The sequence below is a fragment of the Marmota marmota genome, unplaced genomic scaffold, assembly GCF_001458135.2.
Source record: "Marmota marmota marmota unplaced genomic scaffold, marMar, whole genome shotgun sequence".
NCBI lineage: Eukaryota > Metazoa > Chordata > Mammalia > Rodentia > Sciuridae > Marmota > Marmota marmota.
Genome location: NW_026000229.1, coordinates 4,868,475 through 4,889,352, shown reverse-complemented (window position 1 = coordinate 4,889,352; position 20,878 = coordinate 4,868,475). Strand labels below are relative to the sequence as shown.

The 20,878-nt window shown below is 40.5% G+C and overlaps 1 protein-coding gene across 3 annotated transcripts; it reads left to right on the top strand.

Annotated features, from left to right (window-relative positions):
* Positions 1 to 1,177: 1,177 nt before the first annotated feature.
* On the top strand, positions 1,178 to 20,538 carry Skic8 (SKI8 subunit of superkiller complex). 3 transcript variants are annotated; one of them, XM_015480357.2, is made up of 11 exons: positions 1,178 to 1,250; positions 4,341 to 4,391; positions 5,055 to 5,082; positions 7,031 to 7,136; positions 7,625 to 7,797; positions 13,361 to 13,509; positions 13,741 to 13,834; positions 14,877 to 14,970; positions 17,458 to 17,550; positions 18,269 to 18,347; positions 20,250 to 20,538. In XM_015480357.2, the coding sequence occupies exons 2-11, from the start codon at positions 4,380 to 4,382 to the stop codon at positions 20,337 to 20,339; spliced, it is 918 nt and encodes a 305-aa protein (XP_015335843.1). In that variant the 5' UTR covers positions 1,178 to 1,250; positions 4,341 to 4,379; the 3' UTR covers positions 20,340 to 20,538. The 3 variants fall into 3 exon arrangements, with proteins under 3 accessions (XP_015335843.1, XP_015335844.1, XP_048649470.1); XM_015480358.2 differs by having other exon boundaries at positions 1,216 to 1,320; XM_048793513.1 differs by lacking the exon at positions 1,178 to 1,250 and adding an exon at positions 1,338 to 1,356.
* The last annotated feature ends 340 nt before the right edge of the window (positions 20,539 to 20,878 follow it).

The following is a 20,878-nucleotide window of genomic DNA, read 5'->3' as shown; positions in this document are numbered from 1 at the left end:
ATTTACTGAGACCTTACTTTTTTTTTTAATTGTTGATGGACACAATGACTATTTATTTTTTTAATGTGGTACTGAGAATCGAACCCAGTGCCTCACACTGTGCTAGGCAAATGCTCTACCACTGAGCCACAACCCCAGCCTGAGACCTTATTTTTTTTTCTAAATCGTTTTTAAACAAGTGAAGCTGTACTCTGTCCCCTGACTAGCTGAAACAGGGACCCTTCAGGGACTTCCCCAGACTTTCCACTCCCCCAAAACATCTTTTCCTTCCCACTCAGGGCAGAGACCAGCAAGCAGGAGCCGCGGGGCAGCTTCTTCAGGATGGGGAACGGGTCTCCTCCCTTCCATGTCATTGTTTAAAAATGCTGGCCACAGGGCTGAGGCTGTAGCTCAGAGGTAGTGTTAAGTTGGAACTCAGGACACCAAGATGGTTTAGGTAGGGTATAGAAGGATGCCTCTGAGAGGAACCATGTCTCTGTTTAGGACAACTCCTGACAACCCCCGCTACAGGTTCGGTAGTTTAAAGTAACCAATGGGGGAAAGTTGGACAAATATTCTAATCAGGTATCATAAGGAAACCAATGGGGGCAGATGGGGTAAGTCTTCCAGTCACAGCTTGGCATATGAAACACTAATTTCCAGACATCAGGCCTTGAGCCTCTCTCTCTCTTGCCCGGCAAGCTCTATTCTACCTCTGTTCTTCCACTTTCGCCTTCAATAAAATCTGTACTTTGCCTGTTACTTGTGTATCTTGTTTAATTCTATGTTCGGGACACCAAGGACCTGGATACCAACTGGACACCCTGCCAATAACAGCGGAGCACTTGCCTAGCGTGTGTGAGGCCCTGGGTTCTATCCCTGGTATGCAAAACAAAATTTAAAAACAAAAATGCTAGTCTCGTCTAGTAAATTGATATCTGACCCATTAATAAGTTGTGACTTGCAGTTCGAAAAACAGAACCCTAGAAAGGATCAGGAAATTGCCAGAAACTAAGAACCTACGCTCCTAGGAGCAGCTTCCCAGCCTCCACGGCTCTGGTGAACTGCGGGTCTTGGCTTCTCTCCCCGCCCACCCTCTTCCGCGTTCCCCCAGAGGCGCCGCCCCGCGACTGCAGAGGGCGCTGCGGTGTGCACACGAGCCCTGGGGCGGGGTCGGCAAGATGCCCCGCTCCTCCCCTTCATTAGCTCATCTCGGTGCGCCGCGGTCACGCCAAGCCTGACGTCAAACGTGCAGCGGAGCCGAGCTGCCGGTGAGTTGGTCCTCGAGGCTGTGGGGACTAGTGGCTGTTGGGGCCGGAGACAGCTGGAACCGTAGGACCGGTGAGCGAGAGCGGGCAAGAGGCTGCCTCTAAGCTGGTTTGTTCAGGGATGCTCCACGGAGTGGGACCCGTGGATGGCTCCCGTGGCTCCATTTACCCCGGTAACCTGCGGTGTACGGGGATCAAGGGGAGAGAGAAGGCCCTCAAGTGGCCTCATCTTGCATCCTGAGAATGTTCTGTGCAGCCCGGACATTAGGACCAGCTTCTCTGAGGAGGAAGTAATTTTTCCGTAGATGGAAGAACTGTCTTAATTGAAGTTTTGTAGTATTGGGCCACGCTCTTAGGGATTGGACAGCTACAAGCAGAGGCTGGATTTATTCTTTACATATCGTATTGTATGGTGGATAATTGACGTGCCTGAATACCTTAATAGAAGCACGAGTAATGCTTTTGGAGCAATGAATATCCGCATGGGAAAATTAGGGGAAACTTTCCTGAAGAGATCGTGGCAAAAACCGCAATCTCCAACCCTGAAATGATCTGTCATGAGATAAGATACTGGAGTTAAAAAAAAAAAAGTGTTGTATCTTGGTAGCTTCTTCTGTATAGCTTGATTCTGCCTTTTGGTGTAGGAAAACTTCCTTAACCTCTGTAAACCTCACTTTTCTTATCAGGAAAATAGAGCTGATAATAAGAATGCCCACTAAATGGGTTTATGAGGGTTCAGTGAGATGATCCCTTGTGTAGAACTTAAAACAGGGACCTGATTCATATTATATCCTCAAATGTACATTCATTGACAGAATCACACCTTATCTTGGCCAGGCCGGCTTTTTGGAAGTTGGCTTTCTGCAAGACTTCCTACCTTTCTTGTTAATGTTTCTCTTTTGTTTCATGTGAGGCTTGGACAGCAGGGAAGACAACAAGCTTGTGTTTCACTGGGCCTAGGGCTGGTGCTCAAGCAGAGGTTGCATGCTTTTTGTTTTAGCAAGATTTATTTGGGTTCTTTCTTTCTACCCAACAAGAGCCTTTCCTTGGGTCACAATTGAATAAAACGCTGCCCACCTGATTAAGATCTCTGTTGGCAGGGATTATTTTTAAATCACTTTTTTTTTTTTTGGTGGTTATTCTTGGAAAGCCTTTGGTAGCCTTTTTTGGGTTTTCAAATTTAAAGCAAGTAAACTGAACTTTATATTTTAGCTGTGTGGTCTCTTAAGCTGTCTGTGGATAAAATTGAGGGGGCCATGAATTTGAGAAGAAAAATTGCGCACTTCATTCCTTAACCTCTGACTGAAATTTGGCATTTTCTTCCATTACAGATGTAGGCAACAAACCATAGTATTCTCAGTGTGACCTTTTTTGTGAATAGAAATTACATATACTTTCTTATCAAGCTATTGCTAAAGTTCATCACACTTTGAAATTATGGTAGTTATTAGACTTGCTGCTAGATCTCGTTATGTAATGTGTTAATAAAAAAGCATATATGTTATGCTATCTTATATTTAGTTTTTTATTTTTATTAAATTATATTTCAACATGCTGTCATGCCTGGGTTCTGTACTTGTGAATTTGTCTGCTTGCTAAAATTTATTTGTAACCCTAAAGGAAATCCTTGCAAGGCTTTTGTAGTCTTCGGAGGACATTGTGCAAGGTGGTAAAAAATTTGAGTCATCTGATGGACAGGTCTCAACTGACACTTTGCCTTTTTGTTTCAGCTGTCATGCTGTAAACAAGTGTCCTTTTTGCAGTCTTTGGTGCCATACTTTTCACATTTTTGTGGTTTTTGTTGTTGGTGGTGGTGGTGATCCCATATCTAAAGTAGCCTGGAGCATTGTACTGAAATGACCAAGTTCCTAAGTGCAAAAAGGTTGTGATGTGTTTAATGTAAAAATAATGTTTGTTAAATAAGCTTTGTTTGGGCATGAGGTCAAGATTAATGAATTCTAATATATATTCAATAAGGTGCCTTTAAACAGAACTACACATTAAAAACATAGTTACATGTTGATCAGTTAACAAAGATGTGTCCAGAGGCTTCCAGAAAGGTAACCCTTGTGTTTCTTAAGGAGCAGTAGTTTACTGTTAGCTAATTTATTGTTTGCAGTGACTTTATAGAACATAACTGCTGTGAATATTGAATATGCACCATATTTGTTTTCCTTTCATTTTTCATTTTCTGAAGTGCCATTTAGACTCAGGGCCTTAAGCATGCTATGCAAGTGCTCTACTGAGCTACATCCCCCACATTAATTCTAGTTCTTTGTTTTTTCATGTATTTAAAAACATCCAGAGAAGCAGTATATAGGCTTTACAAGACTGCTAGGGGATCTTTAGTGCACAAAGATATTAAGAACCCTTAAAGTACCCTGTGAAATTAAATTTACTTAAAGTAAGTTAGGTCTGTGTTTAGCTAAGCTAAGTCCTTGAAGAGTTGGATGAGTTTGAGGAGACACATATTTCCCTTCATCTCTGTTCATACTTAAATGCCTATAGGCTTTTTTTTTTTTTTTTTTTGGCAGAGGGGATTGAACTCAGGGACACTTAATCATTGAGGCACATCCCCAGCTCCCCTCCCCCCCTTTTTTGTATTTGATTTAGAGACATGGTCTCACTGAGGTTTAGGACCTTATTAAGTTGCTGAGGCTGGCTTTGAACTTGTGATCCTCCTGCCTTAGCTTCCCGAGCTGCTAGTTGCCTATAGACTCTTATAGGCATTTTTTATTGAGACCTGCCTGGACTGTAAGAACTTTGCTATCTTTGGACTCCTTCATGTTTGCTTGCTGAGTTGGATAAAGTTTAAAATTTATTTTGGTTTTGTTTCTCAAAAGGTTAGCAAAGGACACAGACTGGTCACCCTCTACAGTCAAACTTAGGGAAAAGAATCTATAGGATGGGGGTAGGTGTTAGTTGAGTCCCTGGGAGAAGGAAGGGATCTCCAGGGATCCAAAGAAAGGTGTCAGAGGAACTCCATAGCAAAGGCTTACTTTATTGCCTTGGTGAAGAGGAACCTCCTGTAACCCTTTTTGTCCTGATGATCCCCTACTTCACCTTACTAAAACCCTGGTGTTGTTTCCACAGAGCTGTCTGGCCTTTGGCCCTTCATCCCTGGTTAAGGAAATGACCAACCAGGTAAGGCCTATGTTGAGGGAAAGAATATCAGTTAGTCTACTCAGCAAGTTCAAGCCCAATAGGTTGGTAGTCAGGAAACTAGCATCTAATTCTTGACCTGTTCCTAAAGAGCTGGGTGACCCTGAGCACCTAGTCACCATAGAATTAGGCAGCACTAGTAAAATGCACTAGTAAGAGCAGAATTGGTTTATTTAAGCATTTACTGTAGTTTAAAGAGGCATTGAAGAAACTTAAACGATTTCATACATAGAAACAGATCAAAACAGAAGATGAAACAGAAGAAACTAAGATTATGGACAAAGGTAACAGGTTATGCAGGTTTTATGGTCTTATTCAACTGCAAAATTAAGCTACAAATCAGACTGAGCTTCCTGGTGATCAGAGCAGAAAATGAAAACATAATTTATTGGTCACCTGTTATTGGGGGGTGGCAGTAAGGGAGGGAAGAATATCAGTTCCTTTGGGCTCTTTTTTTTCTCATATGACTATACAAATATTGCATGAGCAAGAATCAGGAAGATTGCAAGTGGTCAGGGTCACAGGAGAAGGAGTAGCTGGCACTAGTCACTGCATCTGCTTTCGGGAGGTGGGGGGGAATAGGGAGGGAATGCGGGATATCTGAAATCTGACCATCCATTTAATGTGGCCTCTGTTCTTTTTTAGTACAGTATTCTCTTCAAACAAGAACAAGGTAAGCAATTCAGTGAGAGCCTGCCAGTTTAAGCAAATTCATTTGTGAAAAATGGTTTCTCCCTGGTTTAAGATTCTGTCATGCCAACCAGGCATGCAGTTTCCAGGTATATTCACATGCAAAGGAATTGACAGAGGCAGCCAAGAACAAATATACTTAGAAACAAACAAAGCTGAATAATTACATTTTTAAAAAAGCAGCAGGAGTCTAGTGATAGACTGGAGAACTCTAGGCTGAGGAAAGCGCTCCCACTTGAGGAGAATGGAACTCTGAACTTCCCAGCTGCCAGGGTGGGAGAAAGAATTACCGGGAGCCTCAGAACTCTGTTAGTGCCCACTCAGCTTCAGAGGTGGATTTGAAACCTGACCCTGAACTCAGAATTTGCCTTGGGGTCTCTATACAGGGTCCTCCACTTAGAAGTGCAGACTCAAGCAGTGAGATGAATTTCTGTCAAGGTCCCTGGAGTGTATGGGGAAGGTTGGGGCTATGCAGCTGTGGCAGCGATGGGAATGGGAGTGGGAGGCAGGTCATAAGTACATTCTGGGACCCTAGCTCCCATACAGGTCTTGTTCCTGAAAAGGGAACAATGTTTATTCATGAACTAGTCACATGTCTCTTTTCTCATAGCTTAGATGAATTAGGGAAAGGCTCAGGGATTTGTGGGATGCCAAATAAAAGCTCCTCTCTCTTAAAGAAGGTGATATTAATTATTTTGAAGTTTGAGCCAAAAGCTTTCTTCCTAGCTAGTTTAGGTAATTAGTTGTTTGTTGGGCATGCCAGTCAGCCACTTTGTATGGAGCTAATGCCATCCAGGTGGCAAGCTAACTGGTGAGGGTCAAGTGGGGGATTATAAAGTCCTGACTCTGTAACTCAAATACCTGTTTCAGTTTAATGCCCTTGTAGTCATGTTTTGGGAAGATGACCCTGGGGAATTGCTACCAGACATGGATAAAGCCTCCATCCGCACTTGTCACATTTATGTACCCATACCCTGTCTGCAAGCCCAACAATGTGGCCCATTAGGTGTGCAGCTTACAGACTTAGATTTAAGGTGAACTTCGGTTAATAGATTGGGTTTGAGTCTTAGCTGTGCCCCTTTTTAGCTTTATAACTTTGGATGAACTCCTAGGCTTCTCTAAGCCTCTAATTGCTTGTGTCTATAGTGAGGATGGTTTTAAAAGTACTTATTTCATAGGGCTCTTGTGAGTGAGACAACATTTATAAAAGGATTAATGTAATAACTGGGTTATTAAGCACGACAGAGACATTCATGGTAAAAGACAGCTCATTTGTTTTTAGACCTATAATGTCTACAGTTGAACTGCTCACTAGTTTCTGAAGATCATTAATATGTATCTCAGAAGCCAGGCACAGTGGCACACACCTGTGATCCCAGTAATTTGGGTGACTGAAGCAGGAGGATTGCAAGTTTCAGGCCAGCCTCAGGAATTTAGCAAGAGCCTTTTCTCAAAAAAAATAAAAATGGCTGGGGATGTAGCTTAGCCGTAAGCACCCCCGAGTTAAATCCTCCAGTACTGAAAGTTGGGGGAGTACCTCATATCAAGTTTAGGCCTTTTTTAAGGAGTGGGGATGCTCCTCACTGTCTTTACTTATTTAAATAACTGTAAGCCATTCCAGTTGCTGTATGCAGGACAGCATGCTAATGAAAAGGATGTTTAATTTGGAGTCTGAAGACCTGGATTGTTCTGGTTCTGCCTTCACACCTGGTAAACTTGTAGTTCAGGGCAAGTGATCCTTCAGAACCTCCAGTTTTCATATGTGTCCCTACAACTCCAAAAAAAGTTTTATGGGAAAGTGCCTTATGAAACAGTAAAGCAGATAGAAGTGGATATAATCTCAGAACTACAGTATTATAGCTCCTTTTATCACATTAAATTTAGAAGTTGCATGCATGGAAACTTTTTAAACAAAGCACTTTCTATTCTAGCCCATGATGATGCCATTTGGTCAGTTGCTTGGGGGACAAATAAAAAGGAAAACTCTGAAACAGTGGTCACAGGATCTCTGGATGACCTGGTAAAGGTCTGGAAATGGTAAGTACTCTTCCCCTAACATATAGCCTTAGAAAATTAGAGGCAAAACAAATTATATTGTTATATTGCTTGCATGTATGAATATGCAAATCCCACCATTATGTACAATTAAAATGCACTGATTAAATGTGAAAAAAACCATAGGGGTAAAGCTTTTGCTTCTAGGCTCCCAATTTGCAATTAGGGAAGTGTTAGCTTTTTTCCTAGGCAAGAAAGCAATAGCAACATGGTAGCATAAAACAGCTACCATAAAACAGAAAAAATAAGCTTATTTTTTCCTACTTATTTTCCTATTTGGTACTAAAGCCCTATTAAACAAACAAACAAACAAACAAAAACCCCGAACTAAAAACCTGACTGCATTTGGTATTCTGTGGTTCTGTATTTCATTGACCATTGATAATGCATAGTCACAGGGATCCAGAATTTCAGATGCCAGGTACCGTGTCTTGTGTGTGAAGAAATCCATTTCTCTGTCCCCACTGAAGGCGTGATGAGAGGCTGGACCTACAGTGGAGCCTGGAGGGACATCAGCTGGGGGTGGTGTCTGTGGACATCAGCCACACCCTGCCCATTGCTGCATCCAGCTCTCTTGATGCTCATATTCGTCTCTGGGACTTGGAAAATGGCAAACAGATAAAGTCCATAGATGCAGGACCTGGTAAGAATTTTATATTTAGGGGAAATAACAGAGGTCCATAGTCCCTTTTCATTATTCCTATCCTTTAGGGATAGATGTACTTAAAATTCAGAATTTTTCACATTTGAGAGGGCTATGGGTTATGAACTGTACATTATGTAATGCCCTCAGTGGGGTGGAAAGGGCCCTCAAACATGAATATCACTGCAACTAAATGTGAGTATTTATACTGAGAAAAACAGGCTTTACTGCCAAATGAATTTTGGTACTAAGGAAAGAAAGTCATAGTTTTCAGAATGTTTTGGGTTTCAGAATTGCTGGTTTATGATTCTAGACTCATATTTGGATGGTCTGGTGTTTCTCTATTTGCCATATTCTGCCTTGTAGAAGCCTAGAAACACAGAGCGCTGTGTCCTCATTAGTTTATATAATGGTGTACCTGGTTTCCAGTATGTGATAGAAATGAAACTTTTTAAGAAGCAAATTTGTCGATATATATATATATATTTTTAAATACTGTGGGACAAAGCATAACAACCTTGATAAACATTATCAAAGTTGATGATAATAGATGGTTTCAGCGGGCTGGATCACTGTAGAATAAGCATTATGACATTTCAGGATTCCCTTTAGCTTCCACCTCCTATTAACTCATAAATGTCTGCCTGGCATTCACCAGCATAGCCTGTTCTGCTTTCAGTGGCTGGTGACTGCTGGAGGTGCAGATAGCTTGCCATGTCTCTGGCACTCCCCTTTGTGGGTTGTTTATAGAAGAACTGCTTAGGTTTCAATGGCATGATTCCCCAATGGGTTTGCTAAGTAGCCACTGTAGGCTGCTTCTATATCGGAAAGAATGAAGATCCCAGAGTTTGTAAGAAGACTAGATGATTTGAAAACTGAGTGTGTTTTCCTTCAGAAGCAATATTTCTTGTCTCTGATTCTTACTGTTGGTGCTTTGCATGCCCAGTGCCTGTTTTGGGTCCACTGAATTAGTTTTCAGAGTGTGTGGACTGGAATATATATTTGGAAAAAGCAACCCAAAGTCTCTGACTTCCCAGATGGTTGTCTTGTCTTTGTGTGGGCCCTTACCCTACTTAATGTTACTTAGAGACCTTGGATTCCCAGATCATCCTGCAGAGTCTATTTGGACTGAATATAAGAAGCATCTTAAGAGAAGATGATGCCTTTTCATTGTGAGCACCTGTGCTTCCCACAAGACATGACACCGGTCACTGCATGGTGGTTGTGACCATGTTCATATTGCAGCTGAAGAAATGAGTGCTACCTTGCTTCCAAGTAAAAGGATGGCATATGTATCCAGCTTGCCCTCCCTGACAAACAGTACAAATATTTTCCAAGGGCTGCAAGGTTCTAAATATTGCTGTTGTAAGCCTGATTGCAGTGGCACACACCTGTAATCTCAGTGGCTTGGGAGGCTAAGACAGGCTTGTGAGTTCAAGGCCAGCTTCAGCAACTCAGTGAGGCCCTAAACAACTTAATGAGACTCTGTCTCAAAAAGCAAAAGGTCTGGGGATATAGCTCAATGGTAAAGTGCCCCTGGGTTAAATCCCCAGTACCAAATAAATAATAATAATAAAAAATAAAGGTTACTGTTATGAAGATGCTGAAAAGAATAAAGGGTTTTGGTTTGCTTTCTTTTTAAATAGGAATCTGAATAAAACTATACCAAGGCATTTAACAACAAATATTTATCTGGCCAAGTAACAAAAGCTGGTATTGCTGTTGACTAAAAAGCAGCTGAATTCATTTGAAGGACCAACTCCTTTGATAAGTCTAGGTCCAATGAATATAGGGAAAAGGGACACTTAGGATATATCTATTTTGAAAATATGCATGAAAAATGTGAACCCCCACAAAAAGAACAAAAAAAGAGAAGAGATAAAATTCATTATCCTGAAGAACATAATGAGGAAGTAGAAAAAGCAAAGCTGAAGGGGTAGACCCTGCATTTGGTACTCCACCAAGCCATAGCTTTCTAGCCACTGACCTTGAGGAAGAACAGAGGCCCCTCAACATCAGACATTCACAATTCCCACTACTGGTGAAGAAAAGCAACTCTTTGAGTGAGGAGGTAGAAATAAACATTGATTGAAATAAACATTGATTCTAAACATATTAAAGTTCAATCTTTTATCAATTAAAAGTTCAATAAAATCAAATAAATCAATTAAAGTTCAATACAAGGTTTGATTGAGGAATAAAAATTGTTCCTTCTATTTTGAGGACATTTGGTAGTAAGATTTGTGTATTGCAAAATAGTGAATAGGGAAATGTAAAAATAGTTTAGAAGAATCATTTTATTAAGCTTTGAGAGACAAAAATTAGATTTTCTATTAGCCTTCTTTCCTATAAGCAGCTAATTATAATAGGAATAAGAAAACAGTCTGAAATGAGCTCGACTCTATTAATGTTATACAGGAGCTGGCAAAGACTTGATGACACAGAGGTCTCTTAAGCCTTTTTTTTTGCATCAGATTGCCTCCACATGTGGAAAGAAAAAGAAAGTATAGTCTTTTTAGACTAAATGCCACTATCACTTAGGAATAAAAATACATAGTAAAAAGCAGCCTATTTAGGTTGGGGATGAGGCACAGTGGCAGAGCACTCACCTAGCAAGGCCCTGCGTCTGATTCCCAGCACCACACACACACACACCAAACACCACACTACAAAAGGGTAGGGGTTGGGGGGGAGTTGGTGCAGGAAGGAAGAAGCTCTTTGAGAGGTTGATTATAAAAGTTTTTTCAGGTCTTGGCTAATTGAGTACTTTTGAAGTAAATTTTGTTTTTGAATGAAACATAAGTAATCAAGTCAAATGAATGATTTTTTATTACTTTGGATGTATATATGGAAAATTTCAAGGAATTTTATTTAAAAAACACTCTAGAATGTGGCGACACATCTGGTCTAAAAGCCTTTGTCCACCAAGAGACAAGCTCACAGAGGCCTTTCCTTCTTTGCTGGCCTATGAGCTAAGTAAAGGGTAAGGGAGCTTACCTCACCCGACATGTGAGGAAGGTGGCTTGAGAAGGAACCATTTCCTTTATAAGTATTCTTCCTGGGAAGGGACCCAACTTCAGGGGTGGGTGTTCCCATGTAAGACTGGGATGGGAAAAGTGACCCAGGCAGGCAGTGGAAACCAGACTGTTTCTTGGCCTGTAGGCCTTGACCCAGTTCCCAAAGCTCTTTAGGATTGCCTTTGAAGGGCAGAGATGCCCGTGTAGTTGGAAAAATAAATGCTAAAATGCCAGCAGTATAGCTGGCACATAGCACTTGTGCTTATCCAGGCTCCACATGAGTCTGGAGACCTCCCACATTGCTGTGGCTCAGTAATGCTTGAACCAAATTATTATTTTTTTAAATTAGAGCATTTAGTTCTACATAGTGGTTGGGTTCATTTTGACAAAATCATACATGTATGGAATTTGATTTTAATCCCTGCCCTCCCCATTCTCCTTCCTCTATCTACTGATCTTCCTTTTGCTCATTTATTTATTTTTATTTTTGTTTGGTTCATTCTACTTATACATAAAGATGAAATTACCTGTGGTACGTTTATATGTGCACATAATATGATTTTGTTAAATTCATTCATTTTCCTCCCCTTTCTCAACTCTTTCCTCCCTTTCCATCTCCCTTTCTCTCTCCATCAGTCTTCCCTATATCTTTGTGATATCCAGTCTTCCCCTCCTCCTTTCCCTTTGTTGCTGTAACTTCCACATATCAGAGAAAATATTCAATTGATTTTTCTGAGACTGGCTTGTGTTGTTCTCCATTCATTTATCAGCAAATGCTATAATTTCATTCTTCTTTATGGCTAAGTAAAATTCCATTGGGTAATATCCCACATTTTCTTAATCCATTCTTCTGTTGATGGGCATCTGGACTGGTTTCATAATTTGGCTATTGTGAATTATGCTGCTATAAACATTCAGGTGGCTGTATAGCACACTGATTTTTTTCTTGGATTAAATGGGATAACTGGGTCATATGACCGTGCCATTTCTAATTTTTTGAGGAATCTCCTCACTGCTTTCCAGAGTGGTTGTACTAATCTGCAGTCCCACCAAATGTGTACAAGTGTATCTTTTCCCTACACCTCTTCAGCATTTATTATTTGGATTGAATTCTTAAGGTTTAACTGAGATGTGTAGTGTAACTTCAAAACTAATTGATTTCTCTAGTGGTTCTTCAGTCTCTGTTAATTTGTGGTAAATATTTCATCATATTGCATTCTGGTATGTCTTCATTTTTTCACAGCTTAATTTAGGTAAAATTTCACCTGTGTAATTGCACCACGAAATTTACCACTTTAAATGTGTAGTTCACAGAGTGGATTTCTGTAGTTGTGCAGTTTTAGAACCTTGGTGCCCAAAAAAGTTCCTTTATGTCCACTTATAGTCAGTCCATGCCTCTACCCTCAGCTTTAGGTAACTACCAATTTGCTTTCTGTTTCCATGGTTTTACCTTTTTGAAAAATTTCATTTAAGTAGAATGTTATTCTTATATATCTTCACTGTTTCTTTAGCATAAAGTTTTTGAAGTTCATCCATGGTGTAGCATGGATGTGTTCCTTTTTATTGCCAAGACATGTTCCATTATAAAGATGTACCACATTTTGTTTATCCATTCACCAGTTGATAGACATTTGGATTGTTTCCAGTTTGTGCTATTAAGAATAATGCTGCTATGAACATGAGTGTACAAGTCTTGGTGTGGACATGTGCTTTCATTTCTCTTGAGTAGCTGCCTACAAGTAGAAATGCTGAGTATTATGTTAAGTGTTTGTTTTCAGTTACGAAACTGTCAAACTGGATTTCAAAGTGGCTGTCATTTTACCTTCCCACCATTGTATAAGAATTCTGGTTTCTCCTCATCTGTTGATATTGCCCTATTGATTTTTATTAAAAATTTAAGAAGCCTTAAACTAAATTTAAACTTGGTAAAGAATTAGCATCTTTACAACATAGTTTTATGCTGGACACAGTAGCACATGCCTAGCACTCAGGAGGCTAAGAAGGGAGGATCACAAGTTCAAGGCCAGCCTTAGCAACAGCAAAAACCCTAGCATCTTAGACCCTATCTCAAAGTAAAAAATAAAAAGGGCTGGGCATGTAACTTGGTGGTGAAGTCCCCCTCTAAAAAAAAAAAAAAAAAAAAAAAAACAACTGATTGTCTGAATCATGGTAGCAGCCAGTGATTTTACNTGTCAGCCATGGTTTTGGGGCTTCTCTCTGGTTGTCTCTCTCTCTTTCTCTCTGTTTCCTTTTTTGTACAACCTAGCAATTGGAGTTGGTCTGTCAGAGGTAAAGTAAATTGAAGGGTCACCTATAGGTATAAGCCTAAGATAATGTTTCACTGTAATGATCTGGCTTTTAAATAGCTTTTTGGATTATTGTACAATCTTGCAGTAGGAGTTGGTCTATCAAAGGTAAAGGAAGTGGAAGAAATTTGTACGTGCAGGTCTGTCTGTTTTAGAGGTTTCTGTCTGTCCCCCCTGGTTTCAGGGATCCTCTCTTGTTTGTTTTTTTTTTTTTTTTTTTGTCTTCCTTTTTCTCTTCAGTGGATGCCTGGACTTTGGCCTTTTCTCCTGATTCCCAGTATCTGGCCACAGGAACTCATGTGGGAAAAGTGAACATTTTTGGTGTGGAAAGTGGGAAAAAAGAATATTCTTTGGACACGAGAGGAAAATTCATTCTTAGTATTGCATATGTAAGGAAACATTGCTCTTTTTTCTCTTTCTGGTTCTTTAAGTTTACACTCTTCCAGCTTGTCGTCCTTGGCACAGATTCTGCACTGGTCTTGTCAGGCAGCTATATCTTGCTGGTGTGGTTTGCCAGCCAGTTAGACATGTAGCCAGCAAGAGATTTGCTTGTGTTCAGAAGGGTAGATGAACAACATGGAATCTTACAGTGCTCCTTTCTCTGTATGTACTCTGAACAGAGTCCTGATGGAAAATATCTGGCTAGTGGAGCTATCGACGGAATCATCAATATTTTTGATATTGCAACTGGAAAACTTCTGCATACGCTGGAAGGTATGGCTCATCATCTTATTTTGTGCAGACTGGATTATCAGATCACAAAGGAAATATTATTCTTTCATTAAAATGCTGTTAAATGGGGCTGGGGTTATGGCTCAGTAGTGGAGTGCTCTCCTAGCACCTGCGAGGCTCTGGGTTCAATCCTCAGCACCACATAAAAATAAATAAATAAAGTAAAGGTATTGTGTCCATCTACAACTAATTAACTAACTAAATAAGTAAATAAATATTTTTTAAAGATGCTGTTAAATGGCAAATGGGCATTAGATTTACAAAATATTTAAAACTCAGTTGGAAAACTCAAAGTTTTAGACTTGTCATTATAGTTTTAACCTAGACATTTTAGTTCTTGTGACAGTGATAAGTGCTTGTTTTGATGAATTAGCTTACTTTTAATTTATGTGTTGATATACCCCAGCCATATGAATGTCTTGTTTCTGACATTTTGGGTTCTAAAGAACTTTGTCATTGGAAGATAACTTCTTTTTGTTGATAATTTGATAGTAGATAAAAGTATTATGCCCACTCTTCACATTGGTAGACTCTGGGGAATACGACTGGGTAGCCAAAGAATGGGGTGGGGTAGGAGGGAGATTTTATGAAATGTTCTTTTGTATTATTTTGAATTTTAAGCAAGTGGGTATATTATCTCCTCAATTTATCCTTTGCCCTACAACAAAAGATTTGGTAGGAAAATAACATGTTATTTGTTCAACCTTAAAAATCAGAAGCAATGCATATTTCCATGTTTGGCCATATTTTTAGGCCGAGGAGTTTTTTAAAGCAGTGTAATGTTGAGGCCCAATTGGTCAGAGAAGGAAATTAAGGAGAAATGTCTCCAGGGGAGAGGCTAGAGATGTGGATGTTTCAAGAACTTGGGGAGGAAGGGCCCAGTCAGTACCTTTCTTTCTCTAATCAAAGCACCAGGGCAATTCCAGTTCGGTTACTAGTGGTCATTGAAAGGGGCATAGTCAGTGGGAAGCTGTATGAGGCGGCACTGCTTCACCAGATTGACAAGGGCCTTTGTGAATTTCAGGCCACGCTATGCCCATCCGCTCCTTGACCTTTTCCCCGGACTCTCAGCTCCTTGTCACTGCTTCAGATGATGGCTACATCAAGATATACGATGTGTAAGTTATCATGTCAAGACTAAAGGTGTCTCACTTAACACCAGTGTCTGCTTAAGGGGGAGCCTCCTGGGAGTGTGCTGCTCCCTCTCCTGGTCCTAGTAGGGACGTGCTCAGGTCATATTAGATTCCTGGTCTTCCCAGTCTTTGAGCTTAGCATACATATGTCCTCAAGGGCTACATGGAGGAAAATGTGCATAGGATACCTGGTAAGATTAGATTGCTACTTTTTCTCATGTAGCCAGGATTTTTTTGTTTTTTGAGGAGGGTTTTTGTTTGTTTGTTTTTTGGCTCACAGGTGTTTGTTTGTTTGTGTGTTTGTTTTAGTATAGTTTTTTATTGTGGATGGACACAATACCTTTGTTTTATTTGTTTGTTTTAATGTGGTGCTGAGGATCAAACCCTGGTGCCTTATGCGTGCGTGTTAGGCAAGTGCTCTACCAATGAGCTACAACTTCAGCCCCTTGGCTCACAGATTTAAATTCTTTTGAGTAGATTAGTATGCAGTTAAGACAAAGGAGCCCTGGGCTTTAGCTGGTCTAGTGTGACAGTTCAAAAATTATAGCACATCAGTTCTCCAGCTGCAGACATTTTGGTGTCCTAGTTAAGGAGCTGGCAGTTTATAAACCATCACACTGATGGTCTAAGTGGGAGACTTTTCGTCTTGACTGCCAGTATAGAAGTGAGTTAATCTTTCTCTTCAGTTCATGGCTCTGACACTGTGAGACTGATGTTTTCTTCCATCATCCTCAGTCCCCACTGACATATATCCTATTCTGCAATGTGTTCACTGTGTGTCCTTGTTACTGTGACTTGGTATTATGATCAGCTCTCCCTCTGTGCTTCTGGTTCCTTGCTCCCCAAATGTGACTTTGCAATCTACTGCAAACATCTATCGTACCTGCAGGCACCATATCCCTGATTATCTGTGGGCATGTACTGTATTGGGCCTGTGAGAGGTTTTCAAGAGTTTAACTTGAGGGTAGTGACACTGTTCCTTCTAGCCTACATCTGGCAAAAAAAAAAAAAAAAGAAAAAAGAAAGTTGTTGAATAGGAATACAGCTTTTAGCATTAGAACTTACTGAGGGTACTAGTGTCCAGAGAAGAGGTCTCTCTAAAGTTATGCTTGGTTCTTAGCAGAGCCAGCATAAATAGCAATTCCTTTAGCTTCTGACTATATGACTTTTAGTGCTGCTGTTGTATTGATCCTCCCAACAACTGGTGTGGTAGTAGCTCAGCCTCATGTCCCTATTTTGTTGAGGAATCCAGGCTGAGGTGGTGATTTGCCAAGACAGTGATACTGAATGAAGACCCAGAAGTTTTTTTGGTTTCTTTTTTTTTTTTTTAAAGAAACCCAGATCATGTAGGATTTTTTTTTTTTTTAATATCTTTATTTTTATGTGGTGCTGAGGATCGAACCCAGTGCCTCACATGTGAGGCAGGCGCTTTGCCACTGCCACTGAGCCACAACCACAGCCTGACCCAGAAGTTTTTACCCTCTATGGTCCCATTGCATGCCCTGAGGTTGCTTTTGCTGATAGCCAACTAAGGTCTCTTTCCAAGGGTGAAACTGCTGACCTCAGGCCTTAGAGTTGTTCTCCTGACATAGGTGATTTGGTTTCATGTTTTTCATCTTTTTGTTGATACTGGGGATTGAAACCTGGGCTTTGCATGCACTAGGTTAAGTGGTCTACCACTGAGCTACATTCCCAGCCCACCCCGACTCGGCCTTTTTTTCAAAACAGGGTCTTGCGAATTTGGCTGGACTGTCTTCAAATTTGTGATCTTCCTGCCTTGGCCTCCCAAATTGCTGAAATTACAGGCATGTACTAGCATGCCTGGTACTTGTTTTTTGTTTTTGTTTTTGTTTTTTCTGTCCTGGGATTGAACCCAGGGCCTTGCACATGGCGGGCAAGCATTCTACCAGAGTTACACCCCCAACCCTTGGTTTCATTTTTAAAAGTAAAAATGGCTGTAGTATTAGACCTGTCTTATTCTTGGTTAGGTTAAAAATGGTCTGCTCAGCCACATTTGTTATAAAGAGTACATCTTGATACCTGGGTGGCCTCTTGTGGAAAGGGTCTTGGTATAGGCAGGAAGGGACCAGCCCTGCCACTGTCCTATGGTAGCTTACTCACCTCTTTCCTCAGCTTGGAGTTGGCTTGCAGAGCCTCTGTAGGGTGGTTTTTAACTCAGTGGTGCATGATGCCACTTCATTGAAAAGGGATTTTGAGTGTGTGTGTGGTTTTGGGGACTGAACCTGGAGGTACTTTACCATCCCAGACCTTGCACTTGCCTTCCTCCTGCTTCACCCTCCCTAGTCACTGAGATTATAGGCACGCACCACCTCATTCAGCTTAAAAAAGGAAATTTTGATGTAGTAATGTGGTCATTCCAATTCAATGAGCAGAATTAATATATTTTCCACTTCAGTGATTATATCCTAAAAATTAACATCTGCACTTTTTAAAAAATTTTTCCCATTTCAGACAACATGCCAACTTGGCTGGCACACTGAGTGGCCATGCTTCCTGGGTGTTGAACGTCGCATTTTGTCCTGATGACACTCACTTTGTTTCCAGGTATTTATGATTCTTAGCAGTTTCTAAAATGGTAGGAAGGTGAAGACTGTCTTTCTTCACAGGTTGCCATAAAATTTGAAGACTGTATGATCCTCTTGTTTTTCAAGTTGCCTTTATTTTCTGCAGTTTTTAAAGTTTTTATTTAAGTAATGAAGGTAGTTGTCCTTAGCCGGAACAAATAATTGAATAATTAAACTTAGATTTTTCTTGTAAATCTAGGGTCTCACCTACTCTGAGGTGTATCTGTGTTCAAACGGTAACTTAAAATATGTAAAATTGTTTGTAAAATATTGTGCTTATAGACTCCAGTGGTGTTCACACTGAGGGTGACCAGGATGGTTGAAAAGTGTGAGGTGGGCAGCTTAAAGGGATTGCACAGCTTCAAGGCATTTGCAGAGGTATCCAGAACACCCTTGTTTTGAAGCTTTAACAGGCCTCCCTCACATCCAGAAATAGGTGGATATGCCTGAGATTCCTGATGACAGCACTTGATAGGAAGGCCAGGCAGATCAGAATTTTGAGAGAATGGACTGCCCTGTGAGGAGAGCCACCCACCCAGTGATGCTGAGACCCTGTCCATGTCCTGCATTGAGGGGGGGTGGCTTCTGAAAATAGAAGAGTATGAGTCAGTGAAGGAATGTGGGATTTTGGGTCAAGTTCCTTTTAACTTCAAACCTGTCTGAAACTGCTAATACTGATGTTCATTTTTTAAAAATAGTTCATCTGACAAAAGCGTAAAAGTTTGGGATGTTGGAACGAGGACTTGTGTTCATACCTTCTTCGATCACCAGGATCAGGTATGTATAAATTAGCATCTCAATTCCTTTGTCTTTAGATGACTGGTATTGTTTGACCCCTGGGCCAAAGTTTTCTTTTCTAACCTTACTGAGTTGAGAATGTTAGGTTCTAGCACCCATCTAGCCATGTCCCTGTCATGTCAGTTTGGGGCGGAGGCATCCTCGGCATAACCAGAATACAGGAGTCTGGCTACATGACCTTCTTTGAAATTGCAGTGGCAAGTGCCTGTGGCGAGCATGGAGTTTTCTTTTGGGTATCTCCTGGCCATGACCAACTAGCTCACGAAAGACCTTCTTCAGGAGCTTCCATTACTTAAACATAGTCATCATCTGTTGTTTCTGCAACTGTTCTAGGTGTGATTTTATTTATTCATTTTTATGTAGTAGAAACTGGAAATTCTTAGTTGTTTGCCTTTAGTCAGAGTGCTTTTTGTTTCAATCTTTAAAAAGAGTGTCCATCTTTATTTTTGCCAAGGTGAATATAAAATGCTAAAGGTAGGGGCTGGAAATGTGGTTCAAGTGGTAGCGTGCTCTCATCTGGCATGTGTAGGGCACTGGGTTCAATCCTCAGCACCACATAAAAATAAAATAAAGATATTGTGTCCACCTAAAACTAAATATATATATAAAGGTATTCTAGTGCAATACTTTTTTTTTTTTTTTAGAGACAGGGTCTCACTATGTTGCCTAGCCTGGTCTTAAACTTTGGATCCTCCTGCCTTAATCACCCAAGTAACTAGGATTATAAGCATGCACCACTGGGCCCAGCCACTGCTCTATCTTAATTGTGCACATGAATACCCTAGGCATCTGCTTAAAATACAGATTTAATTCAGCAGGTCTGGCATGGGCCTGAGACTCTGCATTTCTAACAAGATCCTAGGTGAGGCCAAAGCTGCTGTCCCAACCACTTAGTAGAAGGGTCTAGGGGAACCAGTTAGCATAAAAAAATGTGTTCATAGGAATATAAAGATGGTTTTTAATATATTTATTTAATATACTTTGAATGTTTTTGAATGTTTTAGATGATCCTTCTAGATTTCTCCTTTTAGAATACAACTTAACATAATTGTACATGTAATTTTATACTTAAAATTGTTTCCAAAGTTGAGTAGATTGAATCTTGATAGTCCAGTCCTGGATTTGAACATTTTACTTAAAGATTAAATCTACCTTGTGTTACCTTGTGTTCCCTTGTGTGTGTGTGGGTTGGTGTGGTACTGTTGCAGAGGAAAAGTGTTTGGAGTGGGAGTGAGGCAATCATGTGGCCAGTCTCCACACTAAAATCAGGGCTAGACACCCAACTCAAGGCTAGGGTGACAGCCTGACTATCCAGAATTGCCATTAGAAAGTTATTCCTGATGAGAGAAACTCTAGCCACATCAATTCTGTCTGGGGAGGAGGTGTGAAGCCGTTAATTCAACACATAGTAAATAAAATCAATGGTGTACAAGGTCATGTTGTCCAGTTCCTGGGTCTCTAATAACAAGTGAGAATTAGTGTCCCAGGGCGGTTTGGAGCACAGGAGGTAGGTGAGAAGCAGTTTACAGTTTTCCCTGTAGGCAATAATTTTGGGGAGGTTGTGGGGCCTTTTACTTCTAGAACATAAATGTCTGTTGCTATGGGTTCCATTTTTGTGGCATTAGATTACCCCTGGATTCTGAATCATTGAAAGGACTGTAAGTTATTTTGGTTAGTATTTATAAATAAAATTTTCTGATGTAGGAGAGGGGAGAGGAATGATAATTAAATTGCAGCCAGATGATGGTGCCTAGATAAAGAAAAGGCTTCATTCTCTGGACTCAGAATAGTGGAAAGTAAGTAAAGATGTGCACTCCTTAACATTCTTCAGAAAGAATAAAAGCATTAGAACTTTCTTTTTTCTTTTTTTGTAACTTACAGGTCTGGGGAGTGAAATACAATGGAAATGGCTCAAAAATTGTGTCTGTTGGAGATGACCAGGAAATTCACATCTATGATTGTCCAATTTAAACCCCAATGTCTACAGGACTAATGCTGCAAAGAGAATGTATAGATTGATCATGACATTCCTTTTTAGGCACATTTGAAAGAAATATAGCATATATTATAGCAAAGACTTAAATTTTGTAGATACAGTATAAAATTTTCCTGTTTTATTGGAAATATTGTTCATACTTTAACATAAATAAAGCATTCTTAATGCAAAACACCCATGTTTGCGAACCTCTTTTTTCATTTACCTTGTCACCAGAGAACAGTGAGCAGAACTAGCATTGTTAAATGCAAGTGAATACCTGTGTCTGGAGAGGTACGGGCACTTACTGCATTAACAGCCTAGAAGTGCAGGCCTGTCTTCCAGGGGGATCCACTGATGTGGAGAGGTACATAGCAGTGCGCTCCCACATGATGTCCTAAAGAAGCTGCTCTATTTTAAGTGGGGTCTGAAAGAAACAGGTTGTCTGACTGGATGGGAACAGTCTATGGTTTTACCTACCTGGGGATCCTTCTGTTTGGTATATTCAAAATGCCCCTTCCCCCCCCCCCCCCCC

Excerpts from the sequence above, each read along its gene's own strand:
- Skic8 (XM_015480357.2), top strand. Across the intron at positions 5,083-7,030 it reads TCTCTTCAAACAAGAACAAG|CCCATGATGATGCCATTTGG; the intron begins GTAAGCAATTCA and ends TTTCTATTCTAG. Across the intron at positions 13,510-13,740 it reads TCATTCTTAGTATTGCATAT|AGTCCTGATGGAAAATATCT; the intron begins GTAAGGAAACAT and ends TACTCTGAACAG.